At 42.8% G+C, this 23,891-nt stretch overlaps 1 protein-coding gene and 2 long non-coding RNA genes across 3 annotated transcripts in view; 1 reads left to right on the top strand and 2 right to left on the bottom strand.

The window, feature by feature from the left end:
• LOC146766192 (uncharacterized) overlaps positions 1-2,518 on the bottom strand; it is a 50,225-nt gene extending 47,707 nt beyond the window's left edge. The window contains exon 1 of the long non-coding RNA XR_014958336.1: positions 663-2,518. This is a non-coding gene — a long non-coding RNA (uncharacterized LOC146766192). The remainder of the gene's footprint in view (positions 1-662) is intronic.
• The window catches only part of LOC110470840 (uncharacterized), a 226,205-nt gene extending 208,027 nt beyond the window's left edge, over positions 1-18,178 (bottom strand). Inside the window, exons 1-2 of the long non-coding RNA XR_014958334.1 lie at positions 17,290-18,178; positions 16,766-16,915 (exon numbers count right to left, since the gene is read on the bottom strand). This is a non-coding gene — a long non-coding RNA (uncharacterized LOC110470840). The remainder of the gene's footprint in view (positions 1-16,765; positions 16,916-17,289) is intronic.
• A 54-nt stretch (positions 18,179-18,232) lies between these two features.
• Positions 18,233-23,891, top strand: part of CLINT1 (clathrin interactor 1) — a 46,003-nt gene continuing 40,344 nt past the window's right edge. Inside the window, exon 1 of the mRNA XM_021530738.3 lies at positions 18,233-18,368. Coding sequence (XP_021386413.2) covers positions 18,328-18,368 — 41 coding nt within the window. The 5' untranslated portion in view covers positions 18,233-18,327. The remainder of the gene's footprint in view (positions 18,369-23,891) is intronic.

The following is a 23,891-nucleotide window of genomic DNA, read 5'->3' as shown; positions in this document are numbered from 1 at the left end:
CTGTAAATCCAGAGAAAGCTTCACTCAGATAAATGAATTAGTTCACATTTTATTAGGATAAATGAGACAACTTCTGACAAATCATTCATGAAGCTGCCACTCAGATGATTTATTCTGCTTGATATTTAAATAAACATATAATAAATGTGCACCATCAATGCACATGGGAACTGAGTGCCATGTGGCAGCCAACTGACTCGGTTTTTTCCTTGCCATACAGAGAGATAGGGAAGCCACTGGTGGGAACCAGGCTGCAAGGGTCATGCCAGGTCATTGTGCCTCTGCTCCTAATCTGCTGTATAATTTTAGAAGCAGTTTTACCCTGCCCCATGCCCCCATCTCCCTTTTTATCATGCCTAGGTAGACTGACAATTTTTTGGCATGATAACATTATGATCTGGGTTTTGACTCTGACCCACCAAACTTTAACATAATAAGAACCTAAGAAATCAGGTCCCATTTTAAAAGCAAGAGGGGCTTTTTTCCCTGAAAATCTCCCAGCTGTGACACACAGTTTGGAGCACATAATTTTCAGCAATTAACACCACAGATACAGCAAGTCTCTAAGCCAGCATAAACCAGCACTGCTGCTGAAGGAAATGGTCCTTCCTTCCCCATACCCACAGCCCACATTCCTCCTCGCTCCCTCTGCTGCTCCCTACCTTGTGCCAGAACAAGTGTTCTCATGGCCCAGCAATGAACCAGATCAGGGAACTCATCCACGTCCAAACTAACCTGGGGAAAAGGAAATTGTTTAATTTTAAACTGGCAGAGTTCCCTGGCCTGGTTCACTTTACAATCATGTGTGTGCTGGTGCCAGCACTGGGAAAAGAGCAGTACTGGGCCAGGAAGGAGAAGGCAGAGAAATGGGAATGGTGGTCTGCCCTCTGAAAGAATTTGCTGCAGAGCTGGCTTGTGCCATCTTAAAGTGTTTGTAGAAATGCAGCACATATTTAAAATCTCTCTCTTCATGGAGTATTTGTCTTCAGAGGATTAATGCTTCCCAGGATATTCCAGCCTTGGACATCTGTGGAGCATTGCTTCTCCCTCTCTCCTCCCAGCCCAATATACTGGCATGGAATTAAAGCCTTGAGAAACTTGAAAGCGACAGGCCTGGGGATTTTGTGACAAATGCAAAAATGCTCATATTTGTCAAGCCATTAGCAAAGGGGCACAGCTGTTGTGAGAGCCTTGCCCCTGTGCCAAGTACTGTGGAGCCTGCTGAAGGCTGAGAGCCTGAATCCAACTCACTCTGGCAACTCCCACCAAGATTCCTTCTATGGATCCGTGGCAGGTGCCCAGACAAGCACAGCACACTCCAGGATGTCCAGAGGAAGGTTACTGCACATCACCTGAGCCACTAGCATTCCCTAAAATGCAGCTGTTGGTTACAGCACTTCCAAGAACAGTCAGGTTCCAGTGCTGAAGCTGCTTTTGCCCACCACAGAGCCCAAGTCCTGCTAGGCAGGAGCCAGCTCCTGAACATTGAAGCAGGACCTCTGCACTGTGTGAGAGAGTCTGTGGTGCTGGAAAGCCTAACACAGGAACAGTGGAGCAGCTCTGGACAGCAACAGCCCAGACCATGTCCGGCCTAAGTGCTGGCCATGGAATTGAAGGCAGGAGCTGAAATTCAAATCTGGAAGAAGACAAAATTAAGCCACAGCCTTCACTCTGCATGGCTGGGAATGAGGGAAGAAAGGAAGAAGGAGCAATGTTGAAGGTGTGGAGTAAGAAAAGAGGAGGCAGGAGTTGGTAAATCCCAGGGTAAAAGCAGATGACAGCTGGTACTTCTGTACTAGCACTGTTTCGGGGTACCATTTAGATTGGTAGCTTCTTTCACTAACCCCACTGACCCTAAAAATGTGTAAAGCATAAAATAAACATCTTAGACCAGATCTGATGGTCTAGATTGAGTCTGCTACAGACAAGGGCATTAGTCAGACTTCCTGGGATTTCATGGAGATGATTGGTGCTCCACTCACAGCACAGAGCTCCAGACAGACACTGTTAATAGCTAAGCCCAAAGCATTTCATTTTGACTAATCATCCAAAGTTCAGAGCTGATCCCAAAGTCCTTGGTCAGCAAAGCTGGCTAGAAATGTCATGTGGTTTGGGCTCCACTAGATTCCCAGAAATCTTTGGGCTGGAAATGCCATGAGGATTAGGCAAAAGTGAAATCCTTCTCTCAGATTATCTAGATACTATTTGTCCCTGCTCAGCAGTGCAAATAAGTTTGCTTTCCATATTTGCCTATCAGTTTAAAGCTTTTTTGTTACTGCTGCCAATTTTGGGGTACTTTAAAGCCTGACAAATCCTTCCTCTCTTCTGTACCACATTATGTTTGCTGGGAGAACTGATTAGTCCCTTTCCACCCTCATTCTTTAAGAGTAACCTTCACTGTGTGTTTAGGAGGAATGATTCCAAGGCTACAACAACCCAGATAGAACAACAGTTCAAAATAGAGCTGTCTACTAAAAATAATCAGTTCTCATTCTGGCTGATTTCAGAGTCTGACTTTTGGTCAGACTCTGCCACTTTTCTTAAAATATACAAATTTTTTATATCTCTAATGTTTGTACTTCCATTGTACTCTGCTGGGTGGAATGAGCACTAAACATTTTGTGTGCACAGACTGAGAGACACTTCCACCAGTTCTGTTCTGTGACACAACCAGAGGAGTGAGGAAGGTTTGTTATGACTTAAACCAGGGAGAGATTTCCTCTTCTCTCTGTAGTTGTGCCACTGTGAGTCCAGCTATGTGACAATGACCTGCCTTAGCAGGCTACAGCACCTTTCCCTCTTTAAACATGCTGATATACCAGGCTCATGTGAGTGTCCTGTAGTTTGCTTCCTGCAGAATCATTTGGATCAGTCCATCCATCCATCCATCCATCCATCCATCCATCCATCCATCCATCCATCCATCATCCATCCACTGCCTAAATTCAGGATCATATGGGGTATTTCACTGGCAGAAGGGCTGGGGCAGTAACCCCTGCCAAAGTAGATGATGATGATGATGATGATGATGATGATGATGATGATGATGTCCTGGGAACAGCAACATCTTCTATGAGCACAGCTGCATTTGTTCACAGCTGTGTAAATTTTGACCAGCTAAATCCAGCTAGTCAAAAATAGACTTCCAGATGAATCCCAGGCCCCTTGAGCTCCACTTGAGTGATGTACCCTCTATGTTACACAGCCCTTCAGCTGCTGGGAAGAGCTCCAGCAGCTAAAAACTACTGAACAACAGGGCTTGTAAAGTTTCTCGGTGCTCTCTTTTCCTAACAGAATTAAATTTTCTCTCAATCTGATTAAATCAATCTGATTAAAAAGCATTAAAATCATTGCAGCGCTTTAAGAGAGCAAACATGATCAAGAAATAGTGAGTAAAATTGATAATTACAGAAGGCCACACAGAGATCAAAGACAAAGCAGAACTCTCAATGTTATTAAACTCCCTCTCAAACTCTCCAGCAGTGGATTTAAGATCTGTGGACAGCTACAGGTAAGAAAGTTTATAAAATAATTATTGTGCCAATGGAACTCCAGATTTTTCCCAAATATAGTAACAAATGTTTCAGACATTGGTTCAAACTGCAGAGCCAAGCAAGAGAGATGTTTCATGGCCATCCTACTCTCTTCACATGCATGCCCACATTCTCACAAAGACACATATCCTTCCCTGGGACTGGGTCGACAAATAAACACTTTTTCAAGGATATTTTTCAAACAAAAATATGAAGAAAAATTCAGAACTGAGAAAACACAGGGAAATAAAACTGTACCCATAGGTTTCTCCAACTGTTAGCTAATTTTCTCTCACCAATTAAAGGAGAAAGTCGATTTAAAAATAGTGAAATAATTCAGGAAATATCCCAAGTGCAGCATTTAAGAGGTATATTCAGAGGGATGTTTATAAACCTCTTGTGAGGCAGAACAATTAGTTCTCTAGCTTGCCAGTCAAGACAGGCAAAAGTCAAGTAGAGTGAAAATCATTGTTGTGATCATTATCAGGAGGGAAGAGATGAGATGGAACTAGAACCTGTATCTGCTCTATGATGTGAGTACAGCTCAGTCTTGATGGAGCCACAGGATGATGTCTGTTCTCAAGGGATGCTGAATCAGATTAACACTGCAAACAGAACATGCAGACACTGGAATGAACATGAACCACTCCAAGTAAAATTCATCTGGAGCACATATAGGGACAGCTGAAATTTCAGAGCCTTTTGTTAGAAAATGTCTACTGGAGGAGCAGGGGGCACTTAGTGAGAACTGGCTTTTTCATTACAATATTCACCCATTATTATGCAAAGGATAGTTTCCTTTTATACAGAAAATTTAAAAGGATCTAAGAAAAAATGTTAATGAAACAAAAAACTGTAATTTAAATATTTTCCACTGGAAATAAGGAACTGCGCCATTTGCCTGCTGGCTGTCAGTGTGTTCATTCATCCCACTGGAACCAACTCTCCACATCCCACCTGATGCCTCTTCCCTCTTGTGCAGACTGGCCTCCCAGAGCTGCAGAGCAGCTCAACCCCCTGCCTGAGATCACAGGCAGAACAACCCAGTCTTTCCAGTCTGCCCCAGCTCCCCAGGTATTTTGGCACAACTTCACTGACAGAGGCCTTTTCACTTGCAGAGGGTCAGAACTGGAAAAACTTGAGATATTTGAGGTCTGAACCAAAGTTGTCAGCAAAGCTGAGCTGAAAGGAATCTTGCACAATGTCTGTGTAATCTGTGCCAGAAAGCAGTTAGTCCTAATGTGCCTCCAGTTCATTAGCATCAAATCGACTTACCAGAAAAAAGAAAAAAAAAAAAAATTAAGCTGACTGTCCTCATTCCTGATCAATTGGCTTCTCAACACAGAAATTCCCTCTCCTTCCTGTAGTGGTGTATCCCCCTTCCACCTCAATGCCAGTGCCTCGGGCAGAGGGTGTCTCTTTCACATGGAGGATTACACTGCCTAAGTGCCCTGAGCTGTGGAAACCCAGCGTTCTGCTGGGCTGCACAGCTCCTTGAACATTCATCCCAGCGCTCTCTCAAGTGCAGCTGGTGTGTTTCTCAAGAGCCAGTCTGGGCTGATCCCATTCTCTGGAAAAGGACATACATTGTTGCTCAGCAATGGGTGTGCTGGGAAGAAATTCTAGCTGTGGCAAGATTTCAGCAGGCTCTTGCTGTCTGCAGTTAGACTGAATTCAGCTGGCTACAGCCAAGGCTTGTGTGGATTCCTGGTGCCAGTTCACTCCCAGATCCCAGTGCTGACTGCACCTGGGCACTGTCCCATTTTCACAGGAAATTCTTCCCTTGTCTTGAGCTCTGTCAGTGGGCATTACAGACATATTCAATGTGTGACTTTTTCTGTCTGATTCAAAAAACCAAACTGAACCTCAAGTGAGACCATCCTGCAGCCAATTGACTGCTCAGCTCTGTGCATGTGCAGATGTTCCAGAACAGCAAGAACTCTTGCTAGGAGAAAATCAAGAAATCAAGAATCAAGAAATTCTGCTAAGAATCTCAGAATCCTTAAGGTTGGAAAAGACCTCCAAGATCATTGAGTCCAACCTGGGAACAAACCCCACCTTGTCAACCAGACCAGAGCCCTGAGACCAGGCGTTCCTTCAACACTTCAAGGTATGGTGGCTCCACTACTTTTCTGGACAGGCTGTTCCAATGCTTGACAATCTTTCCCATGAAGAAATTCTTCTTGGTGTCCAACTGAATGTCCCCTGGCACAGCTTGAGGTGATTTCCCCCTGTCCTGCCACTAGTTTTCTAGAAGAAGAGGCCAACCCCCTCCCAGGTACACCCACCTGTCAGGGAGTTTTAGAAAGAAATAAGGTCCCCCTTGCACCTCCTTTTTGTCCAGGCTGAGTCCCAGCAGCTCCCTCAGTCTCTCCTCATCAGCTTTATTCTCCAGATCCTTCCCCAACTCCACTGCCCTTCTCTGGACATGCTCCAGCGCCTCAGTTTCCTTCCTGAATTGAGGCACCCAGAAGTGAGCACATAACTCGAGGTGAGCCCAGTACAGAGGGACATCCCCCTCCTTAGTACTGCTGGCCACACTATTTTTTATACAGGCCAGGTGCCATTGGCCTTCTTGTCCCCCTGGGCACATCTGCCTCTTGTTTAGCTGCTGTTCACCAGCCCTCCCAGCTCCTTCACCACTGGGACACTTTTCAGCTGCTCTGCCTCAAGCTTGGAGCACTTCAAGGAGCCAAAGTGCAGGACCCACCATTTGGCCTTGTTGAACCTCACACCGTTGGCCTTGACCCATCAATGCAGCCAGTCCAGATCTCTCTGCAGAGCCTTCCTGCCCTCCAGCACACCAGCACTCCTCCCCAGCTCAGTGCCATCTGACTTCCAGCAAAGTCTCACCCAGTAATACATGTAACATTTTTAAGAGTTTTGGTTGTTAAAGTTTTCAGTGTCAAATTATTCTTATTGAACACAAACATTATTTTCAAATTCCACCAAGCTCAAAGAGCATTTCAAACACCTCGTTTGGTTCATACACATTTATTGAAGCCCTGTAAAAAATTAGTAAATTTTGCAGCTTCAGATAGCATAGAAACCCATCCCAACATTTTCCTACACCAACATGTTGTTCTGACTCTTTTGTATGCTGGCTGATTTGCACAATACAACTTTAAGCATGTAAAGTTAAGTGGATAAACAATTACAAGAAATTCAAGTTCAGTTTAATGAAAAGTACACCATGTGGAAATCCAGCGAAATCAAGTTAGTTTTTTTTTTTACATATTTTGTAAAGTTGTATGGATAGGGAAATTCTGGTTATTGTTTGAGTTCAAGCCTGACAAGAAAAAGGGAAAGGAATAAAGTGTTGTTTGGTTAAACTCTGCACTGCAGCCTGTGTCTGGGTTGCCTGAGCAAAAGAGGGTAACCAAAGAATCCTTGTAACTGCTCGAAGCAGTAAATTCTCTCCAGCATCAGATGGGACTTAATTCAGTCCATGGAATGGTGAGAAGATTCCAATGCTCTTCCTTGCAGGAAAAATTAAATCCTTTCAAATGGCTAGTCACAGCCTCTGGACACTTCTGATTTTTTTTTTCTTTATTACTTTGCTGTGAGTGAGCAGAATTTTCCTTCACCAAGTCACTTACATTTTTTACATGACACACATTAAAGCCAAGCTGACTAATACACAACCCTTTGGGAGCTCTCTGCGTTGGTTGCAGATGCAGTGGTGATATGAAGATGGTTTTAGCAGCTCAGTTATTCCTTCTTGACACTTCATACCCACAGCACACATCTACACTTGGATTCAAGCAGTTTTTCACTGAGCCTTCATACCAAGATCAGAGTTTAAGGAAATAAAACCAAGTATAATAATAATTCTATTCATTAAGGCTAAGGCTTGTAATGGTACTTAGTCATGAAAAGATGCAGCCAGTGGGATTTTCAAATTGCCTAAGTAGATTACACATCTAATTCCCATTGGCAGCCAATGGGAATTAGGTCCCAAACTCCCTTAGGCACTTTTAAAAATCCTATTAGGTGTCTGCATCTTTGTATGTTTAAATACCTTTGTAAACCTGAGCAAGGTTCTGTTCCCATATCCTCATGTTGTTTTCCCGGGTTTTGGAATAGAACAAAGTCAGATCTTCTAACTTATTTTGTAGAAGTCAAGATTTGGAGTATGAACTGCAAATCAGGTGATTTTTTGCTACCTTTGGAACCTCTGACGTTGGAGGACTCCTGCTGAGATATGTTCAGAGGTTGCTCACTAGTGTTAACTTATTGCTGCTGGAGCAACCCTTTTATCATCAGCTCCCAATCCCTTCAGCAGTGCCAGAAAGCTCAAGCCCTGTAGAGCTGAAACTAAACACTTAAAAATGCTTCCTCTTTATTTTATGGTGCCATAAACACAGATACAGATTACAATTACTTGAATTCAAGTGCACTTGAATTTTTCTGTGCCCACAGCTGGGTTGTGTGCTCCTGGCTGAGGGGCACGTGGAATATGTGCAGAGTGCTAATCAGACTAAGCTGATTCCCTGGAAGCACAATGGTGCGATTTTTAAAAGACCACAGCCATGGTTTTCCTAAGTCTTTGTGAATGTATCCTTTAGTGAAATGGCTCTGTCACAATGTGGAACCAGGCAGGCCAAAATGAAAGCAAACATTCCCCCCCTCTGAAAGGCTCCAGTGTGATCACAACAATTCCAGTTGAACTCTACTCTAAGCTAGAGCAGTGCTGGTGACTATTTAGAAAATAATTAACTGAACTTTACATGACATTCAGATGTTTCTTGGCTCAAATACCAGTCTATTCCTCTACTGAATTCTAGGGATTCTGCAAACAATGAGAAATATTTGACTAATGGTAGACTTGCATACCATGCTCATGTTGTGCTGAGTCACTGTATCAGTGAAGACAAATGCTGAAAAGAATGGTAGATAGAGAAAACACTGCTGGATAGACTTTGAGTGTGAGGAAGATTTGTCATAAATATGAAGCAAATATGAGGGTGTTCTTATGAAAACGTGCTACTGGGTTTGAAGGCAGTGGTTTTTTTTTCAGTTGCCCAAGGAGATTCTTCAAAGAATATGGATTTTTTTGCTTGTTGAGATAAAACTGCTAATGTCATTGCTAGAAATGTTAAATAGTCTTTGGTTGAAACAAGAGTTAAATCCAGTACCCTGTTCATATCCACTCACAGTAAATGAATAAAATTATGCTAAACAGCTTTCTCTGAGGCTGGGATAATACAAGACTTGATGTCTGATGCTCCTTCAACGCTGGTGCTTGACATAATAATGCCTGATAACTCTGGAGAGTGGGCTCAAACTTATGTCAGGATAACAGTGTAAACAGATGTGCTACATTTTTCCCTGAAAATCTGAATAAGGAGAAGTTTGTTGCTTGGCAGCCCAGAGAATGTTCCAAGACCAAACTGCCAGCTTGTAAAGAGAAAGAGAAAGGCAGGCAGATTATGAAATGTTGAAACAATGGGAGTAAAAAATAAATAAAGACAAAAAACTGTGCAGCTTCATCACCAGGACATTTTTCCTGTTACTGATGAGTGGAAGGGCAGATCTTGCTCATGTCACATATAAGTGGGCACACAGTGTTGGTACTGGAACTCCACGTATCTGAGAGAAACTGCATTCTGAATTGTCATGAAACTGGATATTCAATTTATTCTAGAGATCAATATCTTCTAAAAATCACCATGACAGATCCATGAGAACAGACAGACACAGCAGTGAACTAGACGCCTGGTAAAAGAGGCAAAGGTTTCAAATCTGTCCATGGCAACTAAGTAAACTTATGAAACACTTGCACATAATATACATATTCTTAAAAGCGTCTGTTGTCAGCCACTGTTGCCTGTTTTCCCTGAACAACTGTTGCAGTGTTTCAGTTTCACAAAGATGCTTTTGTTATGAAACAATACATGTGCAGCTGCATCCTAAAACAAATGGCTTCAAGGCCAGTAGTGGAGCTGGCTTTCATTTGTGAATCAGAAAATAAAAATTACCCAAAATAAACTTCTTGCTAAGAGGGATTTACTTGTGATAATAACTGTGGACCTGCTGAAATCAAGAAGATGGCAAATAAAAAGTACATAGATTGTGTAAAGTATAATTTAATCTCAAGAGAGATGATACCTATTAAATATTGGTGTGGAAAGATAAACTCTGAGAAGGAGATGTACATAAGACACTCCTCACTCAAAATGGAAGATTGTCTTAATGACTGCAGCTTGCAAGCTCCTTACTTAACGGAGCCTTGACTGGGTTAAACCATTTAACACAATCCTTTAGGCAATAAATAGCTTCTACTCACAGGATTGTAAAAATATCTCCAAACCAAAAGCATCCTTCATGTGCAGTAAATACAAGCTGCAATTTAAAAAGCTTTGATGTCAGACAACTCTGAAGGGTTAGAGAAATTATTTTGAGTTGCTCGTGCAGGATGTGTTTGTGCTGCAGAAGAGCTCCCAGTGGCTCAGCACTCCTCACCAGCCAGTGGAGGAGTCAAGCAGGTTTGCAGGGAAGCACATGTCACTTAGAGCAGGGACTCAGTGGCAAAGAGCTAAATAGTTTTTGAAAGATCTGATTACCGAACGGTTCCCTTTTATTGGCCATGTGCTTTCTCCATGGATGGATTCATTGGATGTGCAACAATAATTGAGTTTCATCCCAGGGGTGAAGTCCATTTGGCGACTTAAGTGCAGTCACTTGTCAGGATGGATTTTTCCACAAATGTACATTTTTCAAGTTTGCATGTCTTTTGTCAATACCTCGGCTCTCCAAGGGACAGCATGTCAACTTCCTACACTCTTACATTTGACTGGTACTGAAAATCCGTCTGCTATGGTTCTCTGAAGTCTGTTTGATGGGGAAGGCTTTTTGACAACTCCTGCCTCTCTAGAGCTCTTACCTCTTTTTTCTGTGGTAGGCTGGGTTGTTTTTTTTATTTTTTTTTTTCTTACCTTTTATTCAATCCAGCAGCATTTATGGTCTCTTTTTTCTGTTCCTCTTTTCCAAAACAACAAGGAGTCCCCAGACTGATGAACTCTAATGAACAAGCACCTCAAAGCTTAAAGGCTTCCAATATCTCCTCTCTCAACTCAGCCTTTAGCCTTCATCCAAAGGTAACCATTTAGTTCATGGCACAGTGGGAGACAGTAAATAAAGGGAACCAGAAGACTTGAAAATATTGGAAATCAAGAAAGAAGCACAAAATTAACCTAGCCACTGCATTCTGGTCTTGTGCAACATGTTTGTTTAACTGGGTGGTACTGCATGCCAGGCAAAAGTTTAGATCTGTCTGGCAATTATTCCATGAGGAGGAGACAGACAGCTGGAAATGTGCATCACTTTGTTCCCAAAGTGATCCTCAACATCAGAGAAAGAGTAGATGGTGGCTCTCTCTTGCTTTGATGGGATCTAAGAATTGGAGGTCCAGACATAGTAAATTCAATAGTGAATGAATTGCCAAGAACCTCACAGAAGAGCTTTGGAACTGGAGATGATTGATATATTCAATTCACTGTCTTTCACCTGATGGTGGCCAAATAATCCTAAGAAAGAAGCTGTAGTAAATAACTGTGGATAAGGTTACTCAGTGCTGCAAAAAATGTCCACTTGAATCCCAGTGGAACAGATCTGGTTCTTTTAGACAAGAAATACATGATGTTTATTTATATTTTCTTCCATTTGACATTTCTCCCAACTTAACAATAAACCTTATCAATTTCACCTTTGAAACTGAGTTTGCTCTTTTAACTTTCCTCTTATTTCATTAGAACCTCAGTAGATTTGATGCTAGTGATGGTGTTTGCACTTTGCTTTTGTAAAATACTAAGAGCTAACAGCAGCTTTTAAAGCCTTATTTTTGTAAAAAAAAAAAAAAAATGAACCAAAACAACCACATTCCGTGCAAGCAATGGAAATAGGGAAGAGGGAATGAGGGAAGCATAGAAGTCAAAGTTGCTAAAACACCATTCCTTCCCCCCTAACAGAACTTACTCAGGTGGGAACTCCTCATGACAGGACTTGCATTTGCACTGTTTTCCTGTTGATGCATGTAAATTATTATGTGAACTAATACAGAGAAAAGAAACTCATTAAACAGCACTTTCTTGATTATTATTTGAATGCAGAAAAATCAGCAGCACTTTTTCCCATTCTTTTCTCTGAAACACGACCTAATTAAGAACTGTGGTGGGTGGAAAAAAAAAAACAAATTCAGCATTTTAAGGCATTGTCCCCCACTTTGAGATAGAAAGCCAGTTCCTCTGAGTAAAACTGGCTGGATAATTCCAGCCTGGAGAGTCCCAGTCTGCCAGTCTGTGAAAATGTCTCCATCTACTGTATTTTGATCCAAGTCCAGTTAAATATTCTGAAAGAGGGATTTTGAAGACCATCCTGTATAGTGTTATCTTGACAGTTTTAATTTCCAGCCAAAATGAAAATGAGACTAATTTTTGTTTGTTCAAGCACTGCTTTCAGTTCTACCTGGCTTTTTGTTAGCTTGCATCCATGAAAATATGTACCATGACCTTTAAGAGAAAAAGTTGCAATGATTTCTTTGGCCGTGTTTCTCTGCCTTGGACTACAGCTGGAAGATGACTTTGAATTGCCATTTCTTTCAGCTGTTTTGGAGCTATTAAGATGCACCAATAAGGAAGACTACAATTCTGTCATCTCGTGTTCACAGCTGACAGAAGGCCATAGTAGGGCTTTATCTGATGGGTTATTTAAGATATTTATGGCACCAGTTAATCTATATGAGAATAGCCAAAGTGAAATGAGGTCTTCAGAGAACAGTAAAGGAGACCTGTCTTCCCTTTTGTGTCTTGTGGTTGGATTCTCCTGTGTGTAAGACAAACTCCCTGAAGAACACGGGTAAGAATGCTCTCCAAGGGGATCCTCAGTATCCAACTGAACTCCTGTTACAGCCTTTTCACTCCTACTACATCCTTACAGAGCTTTCCTGTGGTATCTCTCTCCACACAGCTGTGCATTTTCACAAAACACAACTTCAAATCTTTAAGCTGGCCACCCCTGTATCTCATCTGATTGAAACTGGCCCAACAGTAATTGCAAGGGGACTGAAAGATACAAATACAGAGACAGGGAGATCTCAGAAGATTTGTGTCCTTAGGAAATCAGGCAAACAAGATCTTTCTGGTTCGGGGATCTGGCACAAAGCTGAGTGACTTGGACTACAATCAAATTGACAATGTAATAAATGGGAACACTTACAGGCTGCAGCCATCCCCAAGAATTCTGACCTCACTAGTCTGGCATGTGCTTCTGGTTCAGCCCTGTTCTGCTACCACTTTTCTAACTCTGGCCACTGTCACAGGCATTTTGGAACTTGAAACCCAGCCTGCTAACCAAGACAAATCTGTCAGCAGCTGACTGTTACAAAAAGCAGACAGTGACCTGTCCTTTTCTCCTCCCCCTATACTGTTTTAATGCCAAAGAGGTAAATTGCTGTCAGTAGACAAAAGAACTTACTGGAGCATCTGCAAAACAGCAATCAGCAGTAATCCAGGCTCTAGAGTCTTAGAATGTACCAAAGCTGTAACAAAAGACTGAGGAATCTGGACATGAGTTTCTGGGAGAAGAATAAAAATCATGTGTGGTTCATATGAGAGAATTCTACTGAGGATCAGTTCTCAAATGCAAACTTCTAAATTTTCCATGGGAAGTACCATATCCACTTAAAAGAGGTGTCTAAGGGTGTGACAGAGACAGCTGTGGTGACATCAGGACATAATTCACACGGGGTTTCCCTGTATTTTAAACTTCTAACAGTGATAACATTTTAAAACCTGTATCTCCAAAGCCCCCCCAAGAACAGTGTCAGATGAGATGACATCATCAGCCTGAAGGAAAGCTCAGAACATCTCATATCCATTAACTGGCAATCCCCAAACCCCACGTTTCCATCCTAATTTGGAGACAAGCATACACAGACAGTTACTAATGTGGGAGAAAATGAGAAACCAAAAAAACCCCAAGTAGCTCTGTAAAAATTGGAACTAATGAAGATTGCTTCCCTGGGGACATTTGTCTCACAGTTGATTGGTTTGATAATTAAATGGTAATATTTTGGCAGCAGGAGTTCACCCCTTTCTAGACATCAGGAAATCCACAACAAAAAAGCAACGTTGTAAATGCCCCAGGCACAGGAAAAGCCAGAATTTACTGTTACTGGACAATGGAGAACCCTGAGAACTCTGACCTTAAATGCTTTTCATTAGAGGCTGAGCACATCTTTTCAGGAGCAGTAACAATAAAGACTCTCCTGTTCAGTCATTTATTTTGAGACAGCTTGTAAGAATTCTGCATAGATTTGTAATTCACTTTGAGAGCAAACCACCTCTGCCTCATCTAAGTGAACTGGTTCAAGCATTTCAAAAGACTGTGAGGAGACAGAGTGAAAATCCTCACCATGGAATCAACCTTCCTTTCCTCAGGTTAGACAAAAAAAAAAAAAAAACCAGCACTGGGTAGGATGCAGCCTGATGTTAACATTCAGCACAGCCTCCATGCAGGACTTCTGCCCATGTTCTGCTGGCAGAAGAAGCTGTCTGAAGAGCAGGGTTGTCCTCCCAGTTCCTGAGATAAATCATCACCTCTGTCTGGCAATCCCAGTCTTCCACAAGCACTACACAGGCAGTTGTAGTCTTGGCTCTAAAGCTTAAAATAGAATAATCTTCACTTCTTAAAAAACTTAGACGTTTGCTACCTACGTTACTTTACAGTGAGTCAGACTGGTCCTGGCCATGCAAAGGCTGTTAGTAAAGGCTGTTAGTAAATCTCAGCAGGGATAACATTGGAACATCACTCACGGTATTTTTTTCACTCTCTCCACACTTTCCACTATTCCCGGTCAATATTCCCTGTTACTGCCTGCCCCTCAAGATTCTCTCCTGAAATGAATGTGATGTGGGCTCAGGTAGTGGAAGCTTCACAGGCAGTTCTACACCCATGGAAAGGACTGGAGGATTTTACCAGAGACAAAACCATTCTGTGGCAGAGCAGGAATTCAGGTTCTGAAACAGCCCACCTAGGGACCCTCTGGTTGGAATATGATGTTTGCGCTGCTGGGATGTGTTACACAAAGACACAGTTGGACTTGGAGAAGCTGCAATTTTTCAGAAAAGCCTGGATGGGAACCAGCCTACAAACGGGAAACATTATCCCACTGTTGCTTTTGCCCTACTGACTAATTCTTAGAACAAACAAACTTTATGGAATTCAGATTTCAGCTGTGTAAGTGGGTAAAAAGTGGAGCTTTATGAAATCATGGAAAAAAATACTGCTTTAAAAGAAAAGTTTTTCTCAGTCTGTGCCATAGCCTCCCTATGCTGCCATAATGTGATTTTCCTTGACATTCCTCTTTTCCCCCCTTGAATTTTAATTGTAAATTAATCACTGACTTGGCCATGTCTCTACTGTGCATTAATATGGTTGATATTAACAACAATATTGCTCTCCAGGCATTTGGAATGTGCAAGACTTTTTGTGCACCAAATGGCCCATATTAACTTCTGGAATAGCCAGGTGCAAACTCTATTGCAGTGCTCAAATTAGTTCAATTTCTCTAACTGCTTTTCCTGTAATTGATGGCTCAAATTATAATAAAGTACAGTTCCTCTACATGATATATGTTACAAGTACTACCTGTTATGCTGAATATTGCATTGCTTTGAAACTGCATTACCCTCTCCCTTCACTGATCAGATCTTTTTTTTTAAAGGAATTACTTATGAACCAGAAAGTGTCTTCACATCATTCAGAAATTATACATATGCTCATGCACTTTATCAGCAGCTGACAGAATGGGGATGGCAAAATTACTGTCAGTCATGTTGCATTCAATGTCACATAAAGACCTGCTTTTTACTATACTTCAAAATTGACAATAAATGCCAGTCATCTCTCCTTGCCCCATTACTGTAGCCAATGCTTTGAAGATACTCACCTTCATATTTAAATCCCAGATTCAGCCTTTCTTCTGCATATATTGTTATTCTCCTATGTCTGCACCTAATATACTCTTTACCATTCTCTTTTTTTTGTCTGAAGTGGGTGATTACAGTGGGTTGTAAATTTTTTTTTCACATGGAAACAACAATTTCTATAAAACAAAAAAATCAGCCAAATCCCAACAGCATATTGACCCTTAATTGTTTCAATGCAAATGTTATCCCTGATGGGAAAATATTGAGGAATGGATGCATTTGATTTTGGGGATGTGTGCACTTTGAGGTGTTGCTGAGTCTTGACCCCAGAATCTGCCTCTGGCAGCCTGCCATGAGTTGGCAGCTCTGCCCCAGCACTCATAACTCTGCAGCTGCTCAAGGAACCCAGCTCTAACAACAACATCAATTTCATTGCACCACAGCAGAATCTGGGGAATTTGCAGTTCATCAGAACTGTATTTAGAAATCTGATCTTGATCCAATATGGACTGAAGCCACATTTAAAAATAACAACATTTCCAGCCAATCAGAAAAGGTGTGATTCTGCAAACTCCAATTATTATACTTTCCTGAAGACAAATGTCAGTGTACTTACAGAAGAAACCAAAAGTCTGATATTAAACAGCAAGAGTCCTCATCCAGCTTGCTTTGTCAGGTGTTACAGGATGAAATTTAGCATCTCCCTCCTCCCAGTCCTTGATGGCCACATGCCTCACATTTGTGGGGCCAGCAAAACTGGTGCTGAGTTCAGTTACACACCAGCCACAGTCACCATAAGTATTGTGCTGCAGATTAAAATATCACCTCAGGGCTCAGTAGCATTCAAAAATGAAAACTCTATTATGAACTCTTACGAAGGGAACTGAATAAAAAAAGCCATAAACCATCTCTAGGCTGGTCATAGCCTTCTGCAGAAATTAAGCACATAGCAAGTCTTAGGCAGTAATAAACAATGCAGTAAGAAATCTAAGTATTTCTAAATTTGCAGTTGATGAGGAAAGGAATGCTAGAGAATTGTTATGTACTAATTCTCACACTACTTGAACTGGTAATGCTATGAAGCAGACAATTTAAAACACACAAAAGGAACCATTTTGTCATGTGACAGAACACTGAATTCATTGCCATGAGGTGTAGTGTTGGTCTAAAAAGGCCCAAAAAGCAATCAGTTAAATCCATAAAACAAAAGTCCATTCAGTGCTCCTAAAGGGAAAGTTCTAGCATGAATGCTTCAGAACTGAGTCCCTAAGCCACAGAAAAATGAAAAATTGAAAGATGTACCTGAGGACTGATCCACCACATCCTTTACATTAATGAACCTCTAATACTGCTGTTAGGAAGAGGATGCTGGATTTGATGATCTGTTCAGGAAGTTCTTATATTCAGATAGATTTCATGGACATGTTCAGGAGACAGAAGCTGCTAAAGTGTCTGTAAGAAAAGATACAGTTGGGTGTCAGAAAATGGGCAGACGTTCAGCTGCTTAGCTTTCCTGACAAGTTCAGAGAACCCCTAACTTTTAAAAGAAGTGACTTATTAGAGCAGCAAGTGACATTGCAACTGGCCTTTCTCATGCCTTGTTTTGCCAGCTCTGACAGAATAACTAAAATGAAAATATTTTGCATTTGTCTTTGGATAAAAGTTTGCAGATGTATATTGTCTTTTGGCAATAAATATTTATTAATGACACAAACAAAAAACATACATCACAAATGAAACTGGGTCATTTAAAACTCATATTAAATACAATTTTGTAAGAAAATAGATGTATGTAATGAAACTGACAATCCTGATTGTAAACTCACTTTGACGACTTCACTGTTTTCATTGTAACTGTGATTCCTGCTCAGTGCCTGCATGGACAATATTTGAAGATGGTCTTCCCTGTTGGCAAGTGTGTTAAAACAGCCAATATTCTCCTGAGGCAGCTTTTATGTGGGTGATTGTTCCCTGGGTTTTGTCAATCAACTTGATCTTTCTCCAGAAGAGCAGACAAGGTTCCTGCCCGTGCAGTGCCTCGGTGGGCAGCCCACACGCTGCACCCTCCCCTCTGCTTTTCCAGCCACGTACTCCCAAAATCTGGGTGTTGCGAATCTGGAAATTCCAGCGACAATTCGCTCCAGACACCACGATCAGCAGATGGACGGCCGTAAGGGCAGAATGCTGCTCTCTTGAGTTCCGCGCGCTAAAAGCCGAGTATAAAGCCACATTCTGGTCCCACATGGGTTTTACGCCAGTGTTTTGACTTTAACCAACTACTTCACAGCCTTTTTCCACGCTGTGCCTTGCCGGGCTGCGGACGCTGCATGTGCGGTGGTGTGAGGGAGGTTTGAGGGCGGGTTTGAGCCGGGCGTCCGTGGCCCTCAGACGGGCACCAGCCGCTCAGTGCCCTCGGCGTGTGAGAGCGCCCGCGCAGCCCTCAGGACACGGCCGGGCGAGCCGCATCCCACCCCGGTGCATCCCACCCCGGTGCATCCCACCCCGGTCGGTTCCACCCCGGTCGATTCCACCCCATCAATTTCAACCCGGTCAATTTCACCCCCGCCCGGTCCCCCTCATGCCCCTCACGCCCGCTCCCGGCAGGCCCCGCGCGCACAGCCGCGAACTACCACTCCCGGCAGCCCTCGCGGCGCCCCGCAGACTCCGCGCCCGGCCCCCTCCGTCCCCCTCCCCGGGACTCCATCTCCCAGCAGCCCGCGCGGCCATCCGACCCTTCATTTCCGGGAGCGGCGCCGCGTCCCTTGCTCGGCGGAGGCGGCGGCGGCCGGAGCGCGGCGAGCGGGGCCTCCTGGGGCCGGCGGCGGAGGGAGCGGGGCCGGGCGGGTCTCCGGGCGGTCGGCTCCATGTTGAACATGTGGAAAGTGCGGGAGCTGGTGGACAAGGCGTGAGTACGGCGGGACGCGCGCGGGGGGCCGGGGGCGGCTCCGCCGTGGCCCCTCAGCCGGGCCCGCGTTCCCCCCGCCCCCCCCAACATGGCCGCGGCCCCTCCCCTGCTGAGGTGGCGGCCTCACACCCCCTCCGTGCCCGGCTGACCCCGGCCCCCTTGTCTCTCCCTGCTCCCGTCCCTGTCCCCCGGTGGCTGCCCGGGATCGCCCCTGAGCGTCCTCCCGGCGTGGCCTTGTGGTCCCTCCGGGGCTGCAGGCAGGCAGGGGTTGCTTTGGAGGTAGTCTGTGGCCTTTCCATTATGGCTGGCTACTTTCCCGCCCCTTTCGGGCGCATCTGGGCCCTTCCAGCTCTTGGCGATCAGTGCTTCAGCTTCGGGTGCCCCCTCCTGTGCCAGGGTCCCCGTCTGTGTGTGCCTGTTTGGTGTAGGAGCCCTTGGAACCTGTCTGCTGGATTGGCTCCCAGCGTGGCCCTTGGGCCCCTGAGGGGGAACAGAGAAGCCACTCAAAGCAGGAGGGAAGTAAAGAATCTGCACGTTTTCACAGAGCTTACCAAGTCACCACATGCTCTTTATAGTCTTTCCCTCCTTCCTAAGGACAGGTTTGCCTGCCATTGACTCACAACCCCGGGCTGTTCAGAGAGGTAGAGGGCTGAGATGCCCATTCAAACCCCTTACATATTTAAATAGCTCAGATATTTATAAGTTTGTTTCCTTGAATAGCACATCCTTATGCTGAATACTTGTCTATGGACTTGGTTATCGTGATCATTGTGTTGCAGATAGAGAGCATGATGTGTGTGTCAGCCACTCCTTAATTTTTGGCATTTGAAAAATTTGGTATGGTGGAGAACTTAGCAAAGGTTGTTTTACCTCCTCAAATAATAAGTCTGTAAGGGGAAAGCTTGGAGCACTTCTCCATCACTCTTTTCAGGGATGCCCAGTGATGGGACAAGGGGCAGTGGGCACAAACTGAAACACAGAAGTTCTATCTGAATGTGAGGAAAAGCCTCTTTACTTTCAGTGTGACAGCTGGAGCAGCCTGTCCAGAGAGGTTGTGGAGTCCCCTTCTCTGGAGATATTCCAGACTGGGCTGGATGGGATCCTGTGCAGCCTGCTCCAGGTGTACCTGCTTTAGCAGGGGGTTGGACTGGATGGTCTCCAGAGCCCACTCCCAACCCCACTAATTCTGTGGGTCAAAGATGTCCCTGCTCATGGCAGGGACTTGGCCTAGATGCTCCCTAAAGTTGTTTTCCAGTCCAAACTGTGTTGTATGAATTGTGGAATGCTAAGAGGAACAACTGGCTGAAGGTCTGTAGATTGGTATATACCAGATGTTATTAATGACAAACAGTTGTACCTCCCTTACAAGTCAAAAGTGTCAAAACTGAGGCTCTGTTTTAAACTTTTTTTTACATTTTTGTTTCTCCAAACAGCTTTTAAAAGGGCCTGTGTGATGAATGGGTTTAAAGATGGCAAACTGAGAAGTGTCAGCTTATTCATGATAATCAACTGTTTTGCTCAAGGTGCTTTGTACTAGACTGAGACTTTTCTAGGCCAAGATTTGGATGACATTCAAAAACCACTGTGATTAAGTCTTGTCCTGAGGAAGTTATTTACTTTTTACAGCTTCTTGTATACAAAGTCAACCCGGGTTAAAGTTGTTTTAATAATGTGACAGATTAGGTATTTAGGAGTACAACTGTGACTTGAGTTCCAGAACCTTTCAGGGAAATAAAGCTTTTCCTAAGTTTTACTTGTGTACTTTTTTTGTCTGTAGGATTAATGATCACTGTAGCATTATAATATTATAATATACTGTTCTTAAAATGTTTACTTATAAGGGTATAACTTCCTAAGTCCAGCAGTAATCAAAATCTGAATTGGAAAATTCATTCTACTTCCAGAACAGGTGCAAGAAATGAACACTTCCAATAATAATAAATGTTTTTTGAATAAACTTCAGTTTTTTGGGAATAACATTATCTAAATAAAGCAGATTGTTTGTTAAAAAAGAGGAGGAGGGGCAGAAAGAAGGTGGAGCCTGCAGAGTAAGTGGTATCTAGAGACATCAGGATCAATAGTCCCATTGTGTGTGGTGTAGATTTGTCATAATGTCTTCAGTCTTGAGGCCATGACTTACAAAATTCTCTGCAGAGGAAGCTAAATGATATAATCTGCCTCATAAATAACAGCTGATGCTGTGGCAGCAACATACTGAACTTTAACAAGAAACTGCTCTTCTTTCCTTAAAAAGGGAATATGATTATATGAGGATTTTGAAAATATGCAAGTTGCTTGAAGTTTTCCTAGTTCAAACCCTGATGGTTGTGGTAGTGGTTTTGAGCTCTGCATCTTGGTTCCATATTCAGCTGATACTTATCTTAGAGTTTCAATTTACTCATCTGGGGTTTATTTTGTTATCCTTGTTTGTGCTTCAGTGGCTGAGAGCTTGGTTAGGTCAGCTATTTCAACATGAAGGACTTTTCTTACACAATTCTCAGATACTTTGGTGTGTGAAGGTTCTGTAAGTGATGATAAACAGCTGTGGGTTATTTTAAATGCTAAAACCCAGGTAAAAATCATAACCTGTTAACATTCATCAAAGTCTTAGAAGCAAAAAATAAGTTAGCAACTGCAAAATACATATGAGAAATTCAAATTTGTATTTAGTATTTTTTAAGTATTTGGTCTCTGTATTTCTTTGGTGTGATTGGAATTGGGCAATGAAATTCATCAGGTAAATTCTGCTTTGTAATTCTCTTCACAATCACCTCTTACTTTTATGGTGGCATTTTCTAGTAACTCTAAAGTATGGATTTGCATGCTGTTGTGCACGAGACAGTTATTTTAGATACTGAGTGGTAGTCGTATTGTATTTGCAGTTTAGAAGGAAGACTCTGGTAGAGTATTAGATTTACTGTTCTAGGATGTGATGGAATCCTTTTGTTCCGTGTTTTCTTCTGCCCTTTGTTAACTTCACTGCTTTTCAATGCCAATGCAACTCCCTCCCTTAAATATTAAGTACCTACCTTGATTAGGTTTGGCTGAGCAGTAATACCTTGTTTCTGACTGGGCATTGTAAATAAGGTTGCAGTTTAAATCAAATATTTAGTAAATCCTGTATGTACCTAGTAAAATCTACTTATCATGAGATTTATTCTTGCAATTTCAAAATAACTGTCAAAATTCTTACACCCTCCAGTTTCTTAATGGGTACTGCAGTGTGTTCAAGAGTTCTTCAAGTGTGTGAAATTATATTGAATTTCTGTTGAATTTCTGGTTAGTTTATGCTTTAGAAGGTGTAGGTCTACATAGTATTTTTTCTTCTGGAGTAAATTCTATTTCATATTATTATGTGAATAAATTAACTTAAGGCAGCTTTTCACTTTTGTGTTCACTTGTGTGGGTTCTTTTCCCCCAGTAATTCAACACTGAATTTGGAAAGTAAACTAAACAGTTGGAAAATAAATTCAGCCCTCTGTGCTCAGCTCTTTGGCTCCAGGACAGTGAACACTGTTTAAATGGCAGAGGTTTCTGATGGCTCAGGGCCAGGGTGGTGCTTGGTGCAAAGTTGGTGAGTCAGGTGGCAGTTCTGAGTCACTCCTGAGGCAATGTCAGAGATTTCTTGTTGGGTTCTCTTTTGTCCCAGCCTCAGCTGAGGGCTGCAGTGTAACTGCGTTGCCTCAGCATTCCAGGCAGGAGGTGGCCAGTTGCTGTGGCAGAGCACAGAGGCACATGTCACACCCTGGAGCTGCTGGTGGGAATGGGAGCTGCAGGAACATTTGGCAGGTGGGAAGGAGTCTGGTGTCCCTCCCTCCCACTGCTCTGCTGCAGCAGGGATCTGCAGCTTTGTCTCTGGATGCTCTGGTCAGAGCAGTCCCAGATATTGTGGCACCCATGGCAGAGTTCAGGTTACCCCATGCCTGCTCTAAAACAATTCTGCAGTTGTGATGAAACTTGAGGCCAAGTGTTGCATTTATTGCCTGTGAGCTGCAGGAGACTAAGGATCTGCAGGTTGCCTGGTACATTGTAGAAGCAGCTTACACAAGAAAAGTCATATTTTTATTGGTATAGGTGTATCAGTACTTTGATAATCCAGTCAGCAAGGGCCTTAACCAAGTTTGTCCTCACTGTATGATAACAGAGCTGGCAAAAGCTGTTGTAGTCACTGAGTGAGTTCAGGATTCCAGGCTGTGGAAATACAAGAGTGGTGTGCAACTTGGTAATTTAACTTTTAAGTCTTACTGGACAAGTACATGTTGTGCTTTGTGTTCCCTGTGAGATTTCTAGGAGACGTCTACCAAGAAAACCCCGTGGCATTAAAAAACAAAACAAAAAACCCAAGGAATATTAAGAATTCCTGTTAGAACAGGTTTTAGCTTGTCAGAAACTTGGTGATATCAGCTTGGCCTAGTGGCCAAATTCAAAACCCAGGCCATCATTTCTTTTTAGTTCTGTTGAATTTCCTCTTCTTGAAGCAGAAACTGCTGATTCTTATTTTACTGAAAGGTTCCCTCATGCTAACCTGCACAAGGGGTTCAGCTCAAAGCAGAGCACAGTGTTCTTGTGTATATAGGTAGCAAGGCCAGCTGGACTCCTCATTGCATTAACTTTTCTCTTACTATGTCATGTTACCATTTTTGCTGCCTGGTTTCTGTCACAGACGTGTAGGACATGCAGCAGGCAGGCTGGAAAACCTTTGGACCCATTGAGATCAGATTGCTGCCTATGTAACAGTGTGGTGAGACCTTACAGCCACTTTCTTTAAAATTCCATTGCCATTCGTAGCTTTTGTGATCTTCTGCATGCATTACCTTAATGTGAGAGAGCTTCTTTAAAACACCTTTCCACACATCAAAGGATAAGAGACAGTCTCATGAAAAAAGGGATGAAGGTGACAGATCTGAATGTAGTTAGGACAGTATTGTCCAGATGTTCATTAGTTCAGGTGAGTGAGGTAATAGCCACTTACTTTTACTTAAAAATTAAAGGAGAGAGCCTGTGAATTTCTTGCTAGTAATAGGAATATGACAGTTGCCATATTCCTGTTTGTTCGGTGCTCCTTCCAGTTCAGTTTTGTCCACCTAACTGAGCCCTGCTTTGCTGCTACTGCTCTTAGCCACACCTTTCTAATGGCCCAGCAGGAACGTGTTTACACTCTGTGGTGTTGCAGAGCTGTTTTCATATGCTTCACAAGCTTGATGAATTGCCCAGTATGTAATAGTTTAATTTCTTTTTAAATGGAGAGCAAATAGTCTTATTTAGAATTGATTGTAATAAGGAAGCATTATAACACCTTAAAATTTATTTTAGAGGTAGGCACTTGGGTCCTCTATTATTTATTCTGTTGCTGCATCTGTGCAAAGAGAGGATTTTTAGTGTTTGGGGAAAAGGAAGGATTAAAGGAGCTGTTGTCATGAACTCCAATAGAACCAGGCAGGGGAGAAGTTCTGGTTGATAAACAGCATGTTTTCTTTAGTGCTTCTAATTGTACAATCTGTAAAGAGGAGGGTAAATTACTGG

This window comes from Lonchura striata, chromosome 13 (assembly GCF_050655825.1).
Source record: "Lonchura striata isolate lonStrDom1 chromosome 13, ASM5065582v1, whole genome shotgun sequence".
NCBI lineage: Eukaryota > Metazoa > Chordata > Aves > Passeriformes > Estrildidae > Lonchura > Lonchura striata.
Note: the sequence above shows the minus strand (reverse complement) of the source record. Positions and strands in the feature narration are given on the sequence as shown.